This window comes from Eschrichtius robustus, chromosome 1 (genome assembly GCF_028021215.1).
Source record: "Eschrichtius robustus isolate mEscRob2 chromosome 1, mEscRob2.pri, whole genome shotgun sequence".
Classification (NCBI taxonomy): domain Eukaryota; kingdom Metazoa; phylum Chordata; class Mammalia; order Artiodactyla; family Eschrichtiidae; genus Eschrichtius; species Eschrichtius robustus.
In genome coordinates, this window is record NC_090824.1 from 171,609,411 (window position 1) to 171,626,695 (window position 17,285).

The window sequence follows — 17,285 nt, forward strand, 5'->3', positions numbered from 1 at the left end:
ATGTGAACACGGAGCAGGGCAAGTGTGAAGCACGGAGACGCAGGATGGTGGTCGAGGCAGGTTCGGCAGGTGGGGGGCCCTTTTGTTGGCTCCGTCCTGCTTTCAGGGCGACTCAAGTGTTTGTTCTCCTCACAGAGACCCAGGTGGGGAGGTGTGCGGGCTCCTCTGGACTCGAATTCCCCCGATTTTTCTAATCGAAAGATGCAGGTGGACCCGCGTAAGTGCTGCTGGTGCTCCCGGGGGCCTGGAGCAAAGGGAGATGCACCTCTGAGCTCCGGGCTGCCCTGAGCCAAGCCCTCCAGCTACCCTGGTGCCATGTTTGAGCCCGGGGCCCCCTCCTCTGGCCGTCCCAGCCCTCCTGTCCCGTCCCCGCCCGCCTGTGCCCGGAGCCCAGGGTCCCTCGTCCCCAGCTCCCTCTCTGTTTCCCACTCACTTGCGGCAAAGCTCCAGGCCCTGAAATGGACTTCCTGCTGCCCTAGGGACTCTTCTCTCATCCCTCTCTCCCTCCGAGAAGCGCCCTCCTGACCCGACAGACAAGTCCCCACGCCGGTGCTAATGGGTACCAGGGCGCTAGGGGTGGCTTTCTCCAGGAGCAGATGTTTATACATGAGGAAGTTTGTGTGGTTCTGGAGAGCCAGTGCCTCGAGCCCTGTGGGGTGCTCATCATGGGTGGGTGGGCGCCTTCCAAGCCCCTAGAACCAGGTCCCATGGGCAGTGCCCTCTGTGCCCCTTTGTGGGTCGGCCCCCCCCACATCTTCCCTGCCGTCTGCTCCCTGTAGTAGGAGCTCGTTCATTACAAAGCATGGACCACGTCTCCAAGCAACAGCCCAGAGTACTGTGAGCTGAGCTTCTGGTCACAGATTCCAGCCAGGACTGGACTGTGTCTCCCACTTTCAGAGCAGGGCTCCAGACACGGGGCTCAGAGCGTCTGAGTCCCAACCAGCCCTGAGGCCTCTGGTTCTCTGAGCTTTGTCCTGATGACACGTCAAATGATCAGAAACTAACATAAACTGGCCTTTTGATCCTAGCTTTTGTACTGAATTAAGATTTTATTTCCTCGATTTGTATGAAAGATTAATACGTGTCATCTATTTGCAAAACCATTTTCATCTCTCTTGAAACTTTATGCTGGAGAAGTTGTCAAATACCCGGCCCGTTTTCTCTTATAAAAGAACTTGAGTAAGTTTGACTTTATATTAAATCCCAGGAAAAGTTTCTCTCCATACTTAGTATCTCTACTTCTTGTTCTCTTGTGACAATACCTACAACTCACTTTGTTTTGCTTTTGCCCCGTTGTTATGAGATCTTTGTGATGCTGCACTTGCCTTTCTTGGGTTAAGTGAGGTGCCCAGGCTGCTACAGAGCTTTGCTATTTATATTCTGGACGATGAATCTCAGATGTGGATCTTTTAGATGGAGGAACGAGAGGCTGGTTAACCAGCATGATGGAGCCAGAAATGAGTCCTCGGCGGTGAAACAATTCAAGGCATATGATGGACTCAAGATGTCATGGGGGTGCCACCCTCCTGCGTGGACAGGAGGTCAGGATCCCGCCCCTCACTCAACCCCGGATGCCCCGTGTGCTCGAGGGAACCTAAAGGGGGCAGAATTCTGCCTCTTGCACTTTTGCAGCTGCTTTAAGTGAATTTTTTTGTTGTTCAGGATGGAGATCAGAGAACCGAGATGAGAGAGCTGGAGGCCCCTCAGGCCTAAGGGGAAGGTTCTGTGAGTTTCTGTGCTTGCTGTCTGATAAAACTCAGTTAAAAAGGCAGGACTTGGTCTGGGACTTGGTTTCCTGATTGATTCCCTGGGGGGGGACCCTATCAGCTCAGACCTTGTCCATGTGGTCGGGTCATCATCTGCCAGGGAAGCAGCTGCGTCAAGCCATGGGCGTGGGGCCCGGGGCTGTGCATCTGGGACCCTCGTCACCAGGACGTGTAGCAGTGGTTTCTTCACGCCCTCAATCTTGGCCCCTGGGTGCTTTGGAAACTGTTCCTTTGCTCTCTGCAAGAATGGTCTCACTCTCTGTTCCTCTTTTAGGGGTTCTTTAATATCATGTGTCTCAAATCATTTTGAAAGGAGGTGGAGTGAAAAACTTAAATAGTAATGAATATGATAGCTCGTCCTTACTGGCTTCTTTGGGGAGGAGCCCATGGCTTTTCTCTTCACTTGTGGCTTATCCTGAAGTCTCACACACGCTGTGCTCGTGGGAACCCCTCGCTCAGGAGGTGCGTGGCGGGGAGGGAAGCGTCGGGGATGAGCCTGGTTGGTTCTCACCGGCCAAGCCTCGGCACTGCTTTTCAAGGCATCCACTCAGACCCTCTGGCCCAAATGGAAATTCCCTTGGACACACGGAGGAGGGAGAGCCGTTTGTGCGTAGGCGGGTGTGGTGGGCGATCTCGGTCCTGGCACCTTGGGAGCAGCTGTCGGAGAAGCAGCATGTCCCTAACGCAAGGCTATTTGCTCATCTGAGCTTCAGACACGCGTGTGTTTCTGAACACCAAAGGAAAACGAATGCACAGCACAGATCAGCACCGTCAGGGCATGCCACACCCACACACGGCTTCGCCCGCTGCGAGGGGCCAGCCCGGGGCCTCACAGCGTTAGTAGGAACTGGTCTTGCTCTGGCGGCTTCCTCACCCAGGTGCCCAGGCCGGCCTTCTGGAATGCTCTGAACAGCTGCTGTTTGACAGCCTGGTAGGTGCGTGCCCCCCGCTTGGCCTCACAGTACATGGATGGCGTGTCTCCCTGGCTTGGGATCCGTGTGCTCAGCTGTGGGACAGAACGAGAGAGGACGGGTGAGCCCTCGCCAGGAACGGGCCCCGACCAGCAGGACCGCTCAAGCCTGGCAAGCAGGCACTGGCCCTGCCGGTCACTTTTCCTTCTCTCTTCCTTTAAACAGAAAAGCAGCGAGATCATCACGTGGGCTTGGAGTTTGCCAAGAGGGTGGATCTCAGGTTAAGTCCTCTCACCACATGGATGATGGGAGGGGCTGCGTGAGTCAGTTAGTGCAATTCTGGGGTCATTTCACAACGTATCAAAATATCCAGTTGTGCACCTTAAATATATACACTGTTCGTATGTCAATTATGCCTCAGTAACAAAGAAAAATATCTATTCTCTCTAATTTGATCTATTGATAAATAAAATTTCATATAAAATTCCAAAAAAAGAAAGACAGTAACAGTAGAAATTTCCCAGTTCTGTCAGGCAATTCTGTGATTCCCTGGAAAACCTAGTTATTAGGGAGACTTTGCTTCACAAGAAGTGTGAGTGATTAATGAAAAAAATAAACACAGAACTTGTCTGCTATTAACAACACAAGCTGTGCATAATTTTTTTCTTTTTCGAGGAGGTTTAGGGGGTCAAATTGGCGTGGGTGGTGAGGCCGAGGGGGCCGTGGGAATGAAGGCAGCGTCCCAGGCGGAGTCGCCTGCTAGCCCACTGGGAGGACGGGGACTGGCCCCTGTGTCCAGCGGGGCAGGACCCGGCCTGGCTTCACCACCCACACGCCAGGGTCGGGGGTGCGGTGAGCGGGGAAGTGGTTGGCGGGGGGCGGCACCTGCCACTGGCCGGCCAGTCCGTCCCTGACACTCACCGCCGTGTAACTGGGGGAACACCTAACTTTTCTGGGCATCCATTTCCTTCCGTCTGAACTGGAATGACATGGACTCTGAAGTTTCTATGGACTTTCTCACGGGCTGCACTGGCCACAGCTGTTCACCAGTGAGCCCCTTTCCACCTATTGCTGGGACCACAGCATGAGACCCTGCTGCTGGTCGGGGGCCCCACTTGGAGGGGCCACACCTGGGGTTGGCGGGGGGGTGGGCAGGGACACGGGGGCTGGTTTGCGTGTCCCGTGTCACCCTGGCTCTGCCCAAGCGGCAGCTCCCTGGGCCCCGCTCGTGTCCAGCCCCACTGACCTTGCCGTAGAGCCGCGCCCACCGGGCCGAGAGCCTGTGCTTGCAGAGCCTGGACGAGCGGCCGCAGCTCCGCTTGCCGGTGGTGGCATCGATGACCTCCACGTCCGCCGTGCCCACCACCCAGTTCACGCTGAAGTGGGGCGACTTCCCAGGCTGCCGTGCCTCGGCCTGACTCACTCCTGCTGGGAGAGATGGGGCGCCGGGCGTGAGCGCTGCTGGCCGGGCGGGTGGGCAACGGTCCCCACGCTGGTGGAACGGGGTGGACGGCCGGCCCGAGTGCCATCACGGGGGCTTGGATTCGAAGGATTTTAAATGCAAGACTGTCCTGTAATAACACTCTGCCCACGTTTCCCCCTTTCTCTGGATGTTTGTCGCGTGGACTGGTGAACAGATGGGGCCGCATAAAGGCCAGCTGAGAGCGTGCGTCTACGGGGCACCTGCTGCCTGCCCGCTCCCCACAGGGCAGACGCCAGGGTCACAGTCTGGCTGACGAGATACGAAATGGAGTGAAAACAAGCGAGCTCTGAGGGTGCAAGGCGCCGACCCGGCAAGGTGACTGGAGCCCAGTGGGGACTGGAAACTGGGCCCTGGTTTGAATTTAAGGACTGCAGAGCGTTAAACCGGGAGTGGGTCTTTCTAAGTCCCGGGGCCGCCGAGGATGCTAAACCATGCGGGATGGTGGCCTGGGAGGAGGGGCGCTGACCCCGGGGCCTCGGCCACATGCCCTCCATGCCCCCCGACTCCCCGCGCAGCTGACGGGCTGGCTCCACCCCCAACCCCGGCTCCCACTGGGGTCACGCAGGAGTGAGCAGAGAAGGACATTGGTCTCATGTGTGTTCACGGCCACAGTGCTGCAGGATGTTCAGCCTGGACCCCCACCCCCCACCCCGCCGTGCTCCTCCTGACGCCTTCCCTGGATCCAGCCCCCTGAGCAGCTGCTCCCATCCACACTCTGCTCCTTCCCCGCCTCCTGCTCCCGAGTGGACGGATTGGACGGCTGGATGGGGCCTCTCAGGGCCCTGGGTGGGTGGGCCCAGGGGCCCCGGCAGCATCTCACGGGGAAGCAGAGCCTGGTGCTGGGAAGCAAGTGGCAACCCAAGGAGCTGGACACATGGAAAAGTTGTCACCTGACTCATCCACATAGATGGAAACTAAATTTAACTTAGACACCCAAGAACTGAACATTTGCTTTTAGCTCCACACCAGGAATTCTAGGTCTTTGGGGGCCACTGCAGAGCTGTTTCTGCTGCTCAACCACAGGAAGTCATTAATCTTCAACATTTTAAGAAAGAACAAGGAGAAAGAAGAAAAGGGAAAGTGAAAGAAAGACATTGAAACTGGGCCCAAAGTGATATTTTATCAGAATTACTGAAATTATTGACCGTTTAGAAAATGACTCTGGTTTCATAGACGTTGAATTTGAGGCAAAGCTTCCCATCCCCTGCTTGACGATGGTGAGTCAGGACTGAGCCCCTCGGAGACGGGCGTGGGTCTCAGGCTCCCATCCCCACCTCCCACGAGGTGGATGTCGCCACCTCTTCAGCTGGTCTTGTTTGTGTTGTTAATTCTTATGTGGTTAAGAAATGGTGCCGTTGTCACGGGTCACAGTGGGTGTGTTGGGAGAACTTGGCCTTCTGGTTAAACGGGGTTCAAATCCTTGCTCCATGTTGATAAATAGAGCATCTTCACACTTAAATTCCTGTGAGTCTATTTCCACATTTATAAATGGAGGTAACAGCAGCTGTCGTGGTTGGTGTGACAGGGTGTGTGCCTCATCTTGACGTTGACGGGGGTGGCTGCTGGGTTTAGTTAGGTCCCTTCCCTGAATGGTGGAACTGTTCTCTGGGGAGGACTCGTGGAGGGTGAGTAGCTGCACCATGCAGACCAGGCGTCTCTGGGCACCCACCCCCGAGGAGAACCACCCACAGGCTGTACGTGGCCATCACCTGCCGGGCTCAGGCCGTAAGGCGCCACAGCCATGGGCACAGCTTTGGGTCAGATCCGAAGGCACCGTTCACGGCGAGGACAGGGGTGAGGGAACCCCCTCCGCGACAGGTCGGCCCGAGTCACGGGAAGGGAAGGTGGGGCTGTGGTCCTGGATGGGCACTGCGGCCCCTGCTCCCATGGCCTCACTGTAGTTTGCTGAGTCCCCTCCCTGGATGCTGGGAGCCCCTGGAATCTGACGTGGTCCCCGGATTTGGCAGAGGGTCTTAGATTTTAGGAACAGGATCTGGTGTGTAAAGAAACCTGGTGCATAGCCACTGAGCCCTGGGCGGTCCCAGCCCCACTGGGAGCATCCTCTTCCGCCCTGTCTGAGCTTTGGGGTCCGTGATGCTGCCCTCGGCTGGTGACTCTCGTGGGAGGGTTGAGGGAGTGGGGAGGTGTGTTCTCTTGGGGGCTGGCCTGGCTGAGAGCTGTCCCCGCGAGTTACCGCCACCCCGTGGGCACCATCGTTGCCCCTGGTTTTCTAACTGAGGACAATCTTAGGGTCCTGGGAGTAACTCTTAGGCCTGACTCTCACCACAACCCTTGACTGGCTCTTTGATCTTCTCTCTCCTCTTTCAGAGGATCTGGTCTAAGCCCCGGACGGGCCAATCGCTGTGGGTCTACACGTGCCCACCCCCCCAGGGCCCCCCACCGCAGATCACGGCTTGCAGCCCCTTCAGAGACAAGGCACCGCCCAGGAGGGAGCCGCGGTGGATTACGGGGATAATTACGGGGGTCACAGCGGGTGGGGCTACCTCCCCAACACCCCCTCCCGCCGAGCTGAGAGCTTAGCTGCTGCCAGAGTGGTTCACGGCTGCGTGACTCCTGGTCCTCATGACCCCAGGCTGGCTCTGGTGGCCTGGGGGCGGCATCCCCCTCCCAGGTTTGGTGCTGGGGGAACATTCAGGAATTTGCTCCTGGATCAGGTGGGGGCGGCCTGTGGCCCTGGGTCCCCCCTGCCCCGTTGGACACGTGTGTTTATTGCCTGTATTTCTCTGGGCACCGCAGACACTGCCCTGAAAGTGACACTGTGATGTCTGAGGGGCTCATCCTGTTACACCTTCACTCTGGAACGTCGTCTGGAGATGCTCCGCACCCGGCTGACCTTTCAAGTATCCGATCTCTGCAGTTCTGCCCGCTGAGTCTTAAACGGCCATTGGCCAGACTGGGAGAGCCTGCTTTGGGGGCCTCGGGGCCTGTGGACGGAGGGGTGTGTGCGTTTGAGGACCTGTTCTTACCGCTGAGGAGGGGCCGGTTGTGCCGGTACGAGGCGGGCAGCTGGCCGATGTCCTCGGTCCTGTGGCTCATGACCCGGGAGAGGTGGCCGGTGTGGTGCAGGCTCCCCACCACGATGCTGTGCAGGTACACGGGCTCGATGAAGTGGCAGAGCAGCGCACCCTGCAGCCCCAGCACGTTCCACCTGGGGGGGAGAGGGGCGTCAGCGCCCTGGCTCACTGGCCTCACCTGGGGGAGGACGGGGGGCCTTTCTGCCCCGTTGTCCCCGAGGTGTCACTGTCCCCATCATGCAGCTGGCGGTGGGGGGTGGGAGCTGGCCTGGGGCTCGCAGCACAGTGGACCGGGCATGGCTTCGGCCTCATGACCCCTGGTGACCCCGAGCCCCTCTCTGCCGTCGGGGGGACGGGTGTCGGTGGGTCTGCGTGTGAATAAACGTGGATCCTTTTCCTGGAAAACGAGTTGTCAGGTGAAGGAGAAGCTACATATTCTCTCAGGGACTTAAAATCAGATTTAAAAAAAGACCCTCTGTCTCCAAAGTGAATCGGAATTTTTCTTTATGTTCGCTGGGAAATATCAGAAATTGAATTGATTGCAGTTTAGGGGAAAATACTCTCCCTCCCCACCCCTTTGTCAAACTCAGCAGTGGGCGGGACCTACTGTGGTGACGTGAACGACCTCGTTTGGCTCTGGGGGTGATTTGACTTCAGGAGCCCTGATCGGAGGACGAGGCCGTGGTCCTTGACATAAATGAGGCTCTGGGTGAGTGTTTGCTTCTGCCAGCAAAGATGACAGGAGCCTTGTCAGACATTTCCCCGTAAATTTGGGTGGAACAACTTTCCGTGTATCTGTTATTTACGGCAACATTTTGTGGTTTCCAGTCTAAATAACATGCTTAAAATCCAGCCTCCATCAGCACAAGCATTATGCAGTTAATTTCTTACATCATTATTCTTTTCATTAATTAACATTTCTCCACGGTTAGAGCAACTAATGTGGTGCCTCCATGCCGTACATTTCCTTTCATGATTAATAAGGAGTCATTCTATTTCCCTTTCCCGAAGCAGTCAATTAACACAGAATTCTTTCCATTAATTACCGAGTGCTCAAACCAGCAGGCCTACCTAGAGATCAGTCTGCTCCGAGAACCTGTGACACCAATTGCCTTAAAAAAATTCTCTTTAAATTTTATTCCAAAAACACAAGCAATTTAGCTGGCGATATTAATTTGCCTCAGAAGCATTGAGGTGAGTGAGAAACATCTTCTAATCTCATGCAAGAAGAGGCAGCCATCTGGCTGGCGAGGATTGAGAAACGGCTCCCCCTCCGTTAAGTGTGGGTCATTAAAGTAATGTGCTCACCCACATAAAACTCAAGTGGAATATAAAAGGTAATATTTATATACAAACAGTTTAGTCCTACAATTTAAACAGTCATTGGTTTTATGAAACGTTTACTTTAGTCTCTCAGATTTGCATAACTTCACTTAAAAAAATAATTGTGGTCATTTCTGTAAGTCACATCCTGTCTCTCAGAAAGGAGTAGAGAATTGCCCTTGGGATCTAGTGTGTGATTTTCCCAAAGAGTAAGCGTCCAAAAGTGTTGAAGGGGAGCACATTTCTGGAGGCGTGAGAAGCAGGGGAATGGACATTCCCCATCGATAACAAAGCCCTTTCTCCAACCATGAGATGAGTATTCCAGAGGGGACGCCCCTGTGCTTCAGGCTGTCCATGGACTGGCTTTGAACAAAACTTCTGGAACGTATCTGAATGGCTCTGACTCTGCAGGGAAGTCTAAAGACAAACAAATTCTGTATCTGGTCTCCTCCTAATAACCTTTACAATAAAGAGACAATCAGCCTTCTCCTTGCCTGGCTGTAGGAGTTTAACTTATTCAGCCAACACCATCAATAAACCAAATGTCGCCGTGAATACAAACTGGAGAGTTTTCAGCATTCCGGATTGAACGGAAAAGTGCCTCTCCTTTTATTCAAACAGCTGACATGACTGCAGTGTTGACAGAGAAAAAAGTCCCAGGTCTAGTTTTCAATATAGATAATCCCTAAATAAATATATTTTTGTCTGTTTGTCAATCACTGAAATACCAAAGATAAGTGAGGGAGAGATCTTGGGAAAAGGCTGTTTTCTTTAACTGAGAGACAATCTCTGTACCTCGAGGACTGACGGGGACCGTCCCAGGATGGGCCCCACCTAAGACAGGCCGGGCCCGTGCGCCCGGGGCGTGAGACCGAGAACCGCGGGCACAGGTGCGGGGACTGTGGGTGGTCGAGGTCCCTGTCTGCCGTTTTCACCCCCGAGGCACGGCCGCCGGGAGGAGGTGCGGGTCCAACATGACAGTGAGGTCTGAACATCACCAAATCGATCCTTACTTCACTTCCCTCCTTGTCGGTGGGCAGGTTTGCCCGTGACCTGGAGGCACAATCACACCCACTGGGAAAGGTCACGGTGCAGCTGGGTGACTCAGGCTGAGGCACAGCTGTGAGTACAACGCCATGCGCCCTGGGCTCATCTGGGGGGGCTTCGGGAGCCTCCTGCTGCTAGGACCCCCAAGGCCGGGATGGAACTGGTCTGGGTGCAGCCGGCATCAGCGTTTCCAGCGTGCCAGGCAGTTCCATTATGAGCCGGGTGATGCACAAAGCAGGCAGCATGGACTTGGGAGTCAGTCTACCGGGTCCAGGTGACGTCCGTGTCTTTTGTTGTCACTTAGCCCCTCTTCTGCTTTCCCTCAATGTTCGTGATGTCTCCTGGTCACCTAATTTCTAGTTTGTTTTGCAGCAACGGTGCTTCTCAGCCCTTTGCAGTGTCCTGGGGGCTGGACAGGGGGCTGGACCGGGGGGTGGCTGCTGCCTCAGACCTGTGTCCCCGTCTCAGCATTGTTGCAGGAGTAGCAGAGGCGGCAGATGCCGGCGTGTCATCACTGTTACCACGCTTATGTTGGACGAATATTCCTGAGTTTATCACTCACTACCTTTGAAACAGGAGGGAGAGGGGCAGGGCACAACTTTTAAAAGAATGACATAGCCCAAGGACATGACATAAACTGATTAGAACCAAATGGGTCCAAGATGGCAGACACGTCGACTTCCACTAGACCTTGAGCCTCAGTATATGCTCACTGTAACACATCAGCAAGCTAAATGACACACCCACAGGCGCCAGGACAGTTCCAAGGCCAGACCATAAAGGTCAAAAAGTGGGTGGTGGCCCAATTTTGGGAAATCCCCACCCCTTCCCCAAAATAGCTGGAATACTCCTCCCACTCGTTAGCCTATGAAATTACCCATCCCTGTAAAAACTGACAACCCCATACCCTTGTGCCTTTCTCACCTTCTGAGATGGCCCACACTCTGTCTGTGGAGTGTGTTTCTCTCTAAGTAAATCCACTTGTTACCTATCACTTTGTCTCTCACTGAATGCTTTCTGTGATGAGACTTTAAGAACCTGAGCTTTGTTAAGTCCTGAAACCAGGTGTGTGATCTCAGTTAAAAGACCGTGGGTTTTGGCGAGGTTCAAGTCCCAATCTGAGATACACGGTTGTACCTTCACCCCTGGAGATGGGGTGAAGTTTCCCCTAAAGGCTGCAGTAAGGTGACCACGGTCTTCTGTAAAGGAAGAGCAGTGGTTATTACACCAAGCTGGGAACATTTGGGGCTGGGCGTTTAGTAAGAGCAGTGGTTTTAAAATGACCCATATTTGGAGACTGGAAGCATGGACACATTCCCTCCTGATTTCAGCAGAGCTGTAGGTAACACCATCCGGCTGCCAGGTGGGCTGGGTGCGGAGCCAGGTCCCCACTCTCAGAGGGGGGGACTCTTGCAGCCTGAGATCTCAGTGCAGGGAGTCAGATGGGGCCTCGGTCTCCGGAGAGCAGCCGTAATTCTTTACAGTTCATTTTTATGGAGAAAGTTTTAATCTGTTCATTTAAAGACACATTGCAATCGATAATCAAGCTCTGGTGCTTAAAATTAGAAACCATATCTAAAGGAACATTAGTTCCAGAAGATTTAGATTTTTATATGCTACTTGCCTCTCGATTCTTAGAGCAAAAACCCCTCCCTGGTTCGCCTGTCCTTTCAGGTGGCCGGTGTTTCCTGTTAGTGACAGTTCAGATCGGCTTCTTACGTCCCGAAAGCCAGGCCAGGTCCATGGGAACATGGGCCTCACTGTGACACTTGTCATCTGTCCTGGGCTCACAGAGGCGCAGGGCTTGGTCTGTTTTTCCTGTTTTCCTGTTTCCTGTTTTTCCCTGCAGGAATATCCAACCCTTTGAGGTGCCTCCAACCTTAACTCGTGGGTTGAAGGTCGAGTTTCCTGGACCTGGTGAAACAACCCACATTCTGCAGTTTCCCTGGGTCTGCACCAGCCTGGCATGAGCGGTGGCATTTTAGGAATAGATTTCACTATGACTTTGGTTCTGTAATTTTGCAAAGACCACGTGAGTTGAGCCAAGTGAGTGGTGTCTCCTACGTGGTTATATTGGTTTCCCGGGGCAGGGGGTGAGGTGGGTGGGGAAGGGCTTAAAACATCGGAAATTTACTCATGGTCCTGGAGGCAGAGGTCTTAGGTGAAGGTGTGGCAGCCCGGGGGCACCGGGGAGACCCCACCCCCCCGGCCTCGCTCACCTGGCGCTCAGAGGCTTGTGGATGCGTCCCCCTGGGCCCCGCCTCCGTCTCTGTGGCCTCCCCTGTGCACCTGCTCTGGGTGTCTGTCCCCAGGTCCCCAAGGCCTCGCTCACGAGGATACACTAGCTGCATTTAGAGGCCACCTTCTCTCACCATCCTTGGCTTAATCCTGCCTGGTAAGGCCACACTCATGGGTTTAGGGTCTGGGGACAAGGATATCTTTTGGGGCCACCGTTGGGCCCATGCCACCTGCTATGGGGCATTAGGAGACCCCACTGCTTCTGTTTACCCCATACCCTGGGCTCCGTAACCCCACTCTGGGGAGTATGTCCTAAGTCTGTACTCGGAGATTTGGAAAAACGCTTCCGCACAGAGATATTTCTGGAAACATGGTGCACGGAGCAACCACTTGTGAGCACCCAGGGATCCAGCAGCAGGGAGGTGCCCCCAGCCTTGCACGTGGATTCAATGCCCGTGACTTTGAAAGGAGCCAGGATCATAGTGTTCAGTGATGGACTGCAAGCAAACTGCCCGAAGCAGCGAAATCCTGATGACAGGAAAAAGCCTGCGTTTAGGAGAAAGGTTAAGGCGATTATAGCCAAGGTGCCTGCTGTTTTCGGTGATGGCTGGGATACTGGCTGGTCGTCTTTTTTACTTTTCAAGTCTCCTAATGTTTCTTACTGTCTTTTAAGTTTTAATGGGGGGTGAGGGGAACTTCAGATGTGTGATGCCGCTCCCTGTGGGCTGTTTCCACCAGTCGGTGTGACTAGATGGTCCCATCACACTTTCCCTTTATCTGGAGGCATGAGAACATGTAGCCTTAGGTGCATGTAGGATCTTGTGGCCACAGAGTCTCAGGTTTGGTTCTGTTTTGGATGGAAGCCATTCACCCAAGGGAGAGGTATCCACTATCCCTTGAGCATTGGAACCAGCTTTTATCTGCAAGATAGTATTTTGCTCCAGGGCTTTAACTAAAATTCCTTTTCAGCCAAAAATCTCACTTTCAAAAGACTTTCATGGCCCAAGAATTTTCCTGGGAATTCCAACGACTCTGTTCCAAAGAGACGAAATTAGATTTCGTTTTCTGCTATGTCAGCATCAAAATTATTTTTAAAGGGAAAAAATGTAGCTGGTGTATCCCCACTTCCGGCCTTGGGTGTTTTTTTCCATGGAAGGGGGAGAAAGCTCTCTGCGGCCGGGGTGCTCTGCCCGCATCCAGTCTGCGGTGCTGGGCATCCTGGCTTTGATGCTGGTCCGTCAGACTCTCCAACCTCCCGGTGATGCCCCAGGTGTGCTTGCACACGATGCTGAGCGTGATGTGCCCCCAGGAGCCTGGGGACCTGCATGCGCTTGCAGACTCTGTCGGCTGTGCGCCCGGTTTAGGGAGGGGGGCAGCCTGGGCCTGGTTCCCACGTCTTTGGAGTGAGTTTGATGATAATGACATTCACGTAACGCAGCCCTTTTCCCTGGGAGGCCACCCTGACCACTGGACTCGTGGGAACGTTGCACAGAGCTTCCGTCCATAGGGTCGACCCCTTCCACATGCTTGGGTCCTGGGCCAGGTCTGACCCAGCCGCTCAGCCTGTGTGAGTCCTGCCCACTGTCCAGCATGGTCGGGGGCCACCCCTCCACTGCCCCGTCCACGAAAGCCTCGCCCCGACTCCGCGTTTCTGAGCACGGCCGTCATCACGAAGGAAACCCCACGCCTGCCCCATCTCCGCTCCAGTCCAGCCTCGCTCGGCCCCCTGCAGAGCTGGACCTCTCTGCTCCCGCCTCCCGTTGGGCGATGGATGGGTGCCCACCTGCAGAGACGGGACCCTAACCTGCACACGCACCCCTCACAGTGGCGCCAGCAATCCCCTGAGGGTCAGACCTTAGACGCAGAAGCAGATGGTGGGGGTGAATAGGATTCCAGTGCCGGACACGGGGTGCAGGGGGAGGGGAGGCCGAGGAGGGGGAGGGCCTCACGGGGGTTGCAGGGAGAGAGGCAGAGATGGTGGGCTTGTTCAGGGAGGAAGGCGGGACAGGGGAGACAGAGAGAGAGACAGAGACAGAGGAGAGTGAGGAGAATGCTCAGGGAACACCTGAGGAAAGTCCTGGGAAGGTGGGCTGGGCTCCCAGGGGACTGAGTGGGGGGAGGGGACCTGGTGCCATGCCCCCCAGGCCCCTCCTGCCCCATTGTGTCCCCCACCATCTGGGCCACCAGATTTGGGGACTAGACAGGTGACTGGCAGGGCTACCCGTGAGCTGCATCAACTCCTGGATGAATTTGGGGCGGCCCCCCGCCTGCCCAGAGCCACGGGCATCCCAATGTCCCCAGCACGTCCCCCCTCAAAAGCAGTTAGAATCCTCCTCAGCCCAGGGACGTGACGTGGACTGTGCTTTCTAAGTAGACTTTGTTAAACAGAGCATCACTGGTGGGAAGGAAACCAGGGGGCCTGTGGGCTCCCGGGCACGAAAGCCTTTCTGTCCCCCATTTCTTGTCTCTAGGGAACAGACTGCAGCCTCCATGACCTTCCCTGGGTGCCAAAGGGCAGATTCGAACAGTTGCTGATCAAGAGAGGAGCAGCCAAGAAACCACCCGAGGCGAGATTAAAGGGACCAGAGGAGCCCATCAAGGTTAGGAAACCCGGCCACCTAAGACCCTGCACGTGGCCTAATCTCGTCAGCAACCCCCCTTGAAGGATTGTTATAAACCCCTCATCAGATCCTCACCGGTGGGGACACATAGTTTTTCGAGGCAGGAGCCCGCTGTGTCCCTCTTTGCCTGGCAAAGCAATAAAGCCATCCTTTCCTACTTCACCTAAAACTCTTGTCTCCGAGATTCGATTCATCACTGGTGCAGAGATGCCGAGCTTTCAGCATCAGAACTGTTGACGCCCCACATCACCCGGGCTTTGTAGCAAGTTTAATTCTCTGTCAATTGACATTTAAGATCCTAGAGACAGTGAAACTTAACTTCTGTATCATTCATTCACTTCCTTTTCTAGGGAGTCAGAATTAATTTAGAGACCCAACGCGATCCTGGGAGAGCAAGAGAATTTCCGTTAAGGTGGAAACTGCTGCTTCTCCCCACTTCATGAATAGATGAAAACATTACAAAGGAGGATACGTTTCCTTCTGAAAGATGAGCTAGTTGACGACTACGGGCAGTTCCCTTTGATGCAGAAATCAGTGCTTTGCTGTATTGCAGTCAGGCCGGGGGCAGTCACTCCAGGGGAGTAAAAGGCCGTATTTCTCCTGCAGCTGTTTGGTAATTTCCCTCGAGATTTCGGATCCCTGTTCGCCAGGGCTGAGGTTTTACCTGCCCTGTAGCCTAGGGAGCCTCACAGAGGCATCGAGTGCACCTGGGCCACGGCCCCCTCCGCATGCAGGCTCGGGTCAGGGTTGGGGTCGGGGCTGGGGTCCCCACTGCCCTGGCTCCCGAGTCCCTGGGTGTCTGCTTCTCCTCGGCCCCACCTGCCTCTCTGACGGCTCTGTCCGGCTTCCCAGGGAGGCCGTGATGGTACAGAAGGCGCCTGGCCGGTGCACAACTGTGTGTGGGGCAGCGGGCGGCCACGTCCCGTGGCGGGTGTGGAGTTCGGGGGCGACAGGGCGGAGTCCGGGACCTCGGAGTGCACCTCAGCACCTGGCCAGGCCCCCCTCTGGGACCACAGTCCCTGTCCCTCCCCCCGCCAAACACACCCCCGGGCGGCACTCGTGCAGAGGACAGAGGGGCCGTTACCTGGCGATCTTGTCCGTGCAGGACATGGTGACCAGCTGCTCGCCCAGCAGGACGCCGTCCCACGTCTGCACCGTGCCTGGGCCACGCACGGGCACTGTCCCCTCCCCGGACTCGATCTTCGTGCGCAGGTGCCCCCGGAACTTCCTGGCCAGGTGCTTGCTGCTGCTCACTAGGGGACGAGAGCTGCGTGAGACAGGGGGGCTGGGGACACGGTGGGGGGGGACACATGAGGCGCGGGGGGACACAGGGTGGTCACGGGGGGGCTCCGAGGGGAGGGGAAGAAGAGGGGAGCTCTTTGGGAAGCAACTCCAGTGACCCCGGTGCCACCACCCGCGTTCAGGATGAGCAAGCAGCTTTGGAGGTAAGTGCTGGGCAAGACGGACTTGTACAGACACGGGAGGAGCTGGGACACAGCAACCCCTCTGGTCCAGGCTCAGCCGGCATCACAGCAAAGGGCTGGAGAGTGACCATCGGAGGCTCTGCAGCCGTTTGGTCTCGGTCTGATCCCTGGACCTGCGGCCCAGCTCTCAGCACAGACGGGCCAGGGAAGGAGCTGCATTTACAGACACCGGGTTTTGGGTTCCACGTCACCTTCATGTGTCAGGAGATGTTCTTCTCACCCTTTCCAGCCATTAAAAAATGTAAAAACCATGCTTAGTTCTCAGGCGGCTGGTGGGATCTGGCCCAATTGCTGGGCTGCAAACCTCGTCTAGATTTTAGTCCTGGCTCTATGGTTTCCTAGCTGCGTAGCCTTGGAAAAGCTACTTAAAACTACTGTGATACAGTTAGCTCATCTGAAAATGGGGTAGTGGTGGTGCCTCCCTCCTAGGCTTAGGGACTAAATGAGACGGGACCTGGGACCCCAGAGCTGTTCCCGAGAGTCCCGGTGAGGGGACGTCTGCTACGCCCAAAGACCGGCCCACGGTAGGGGCACCTTGATGCCCTGTTACTGCTGTCCTGCCTTTCCCTTCCGGAGTCCCCTCCACACCCATACACACCAGTTATTTGAAGAGCTAGCTTGAACGAGAGGAAGATTAAATTTATTATTTTTTTCTTTTTTAAAAAAAATTTCTGTACATTTAGTCAGGATTATAATGTGTTATAGAAATGCTTAACTGCTTTGCATACAAATTATATATGAACTACCATAGTGATACCAACATTGACACACACGTTGGTGGGATGAACACTAAATGCCTTCTTTAAAAGGTTTCTATGTAAGTTTTAGAATTTGTGAAAATGTGTTTCTCCTTCATTTATCTGCACTGGAGTGAGGGTAAATTATTAATATAAATTATTACCCAAATAATTAATAACATTTGGGTTTATATGGGCACGTTCTCTTACAGATCTCGAAGTAATTTCCAGGATATTTTCTCATGATTTCTAAGAACTGAAGTTCCTTTACTATGTATTCATACTACCTAGAGGCCATCTCTTGGGAAGAAAATTGCTGTACTCCGTGGAGAAAGTAAACTTTTGAGAGGTTTTAGATTGCTTATTGACCGTACTACTAACCAGGTCCTTGATGAGATCCAGTTTGGACTGGCCTATGAGTCATCTATGGAAGGAAGAACCAAGCTGAGAGACTGAGCCTGGGGGAGGGAGGGGCACAGCCAAGGGATGCCCAGCCCTCCCCCTAGGTAGAGCCTGAATCTCTTCTTTGCAGATTTAAATGGCACTAGGAATCGGATGACAATGACGCTGCTGCTGCTGGTGATGATGGTGATGGTGGTGATGCTGATGGTGTTGATGATGCTGATGATGCTGATGGTGA

General features: G+C 54.7%; 1 protein-coding gene across 1 annotated transcript in view; it reads right to left on the reverse strand.

Moving 5' to 3' along the window:
- Positions 1–2,595: 2,595 nt before the first annotated feature.
- Positions 2,596–17,285, reverse strand: part of ADARB2 (adenosine deaminase RNA specific B2 (inactive)) — a 372,666-nt gene continuing 357,976 nt past the window's right edge. The window contains exons 7-10 of the mRNA XM_068538263.1: positions 15,509–15,677; positions 7,148–7,329; positions 3,924–4,102; positions 2,596–2,772 (exon numbers count right to left, since the gene is read on the reverse strand). Coding sequence (XP_068394364.1) covers positions 2,596–2,772; positions 3,924–4,102; positions 7,148–7,329; positions 15,509–15,677 — 707 coding nt within the window. The remainder of the gene's footprint in view (positions 2,773–3,923; positions 4,103–7,147; positions 7,330–15,508; positions 15,678–17,285) is intronic.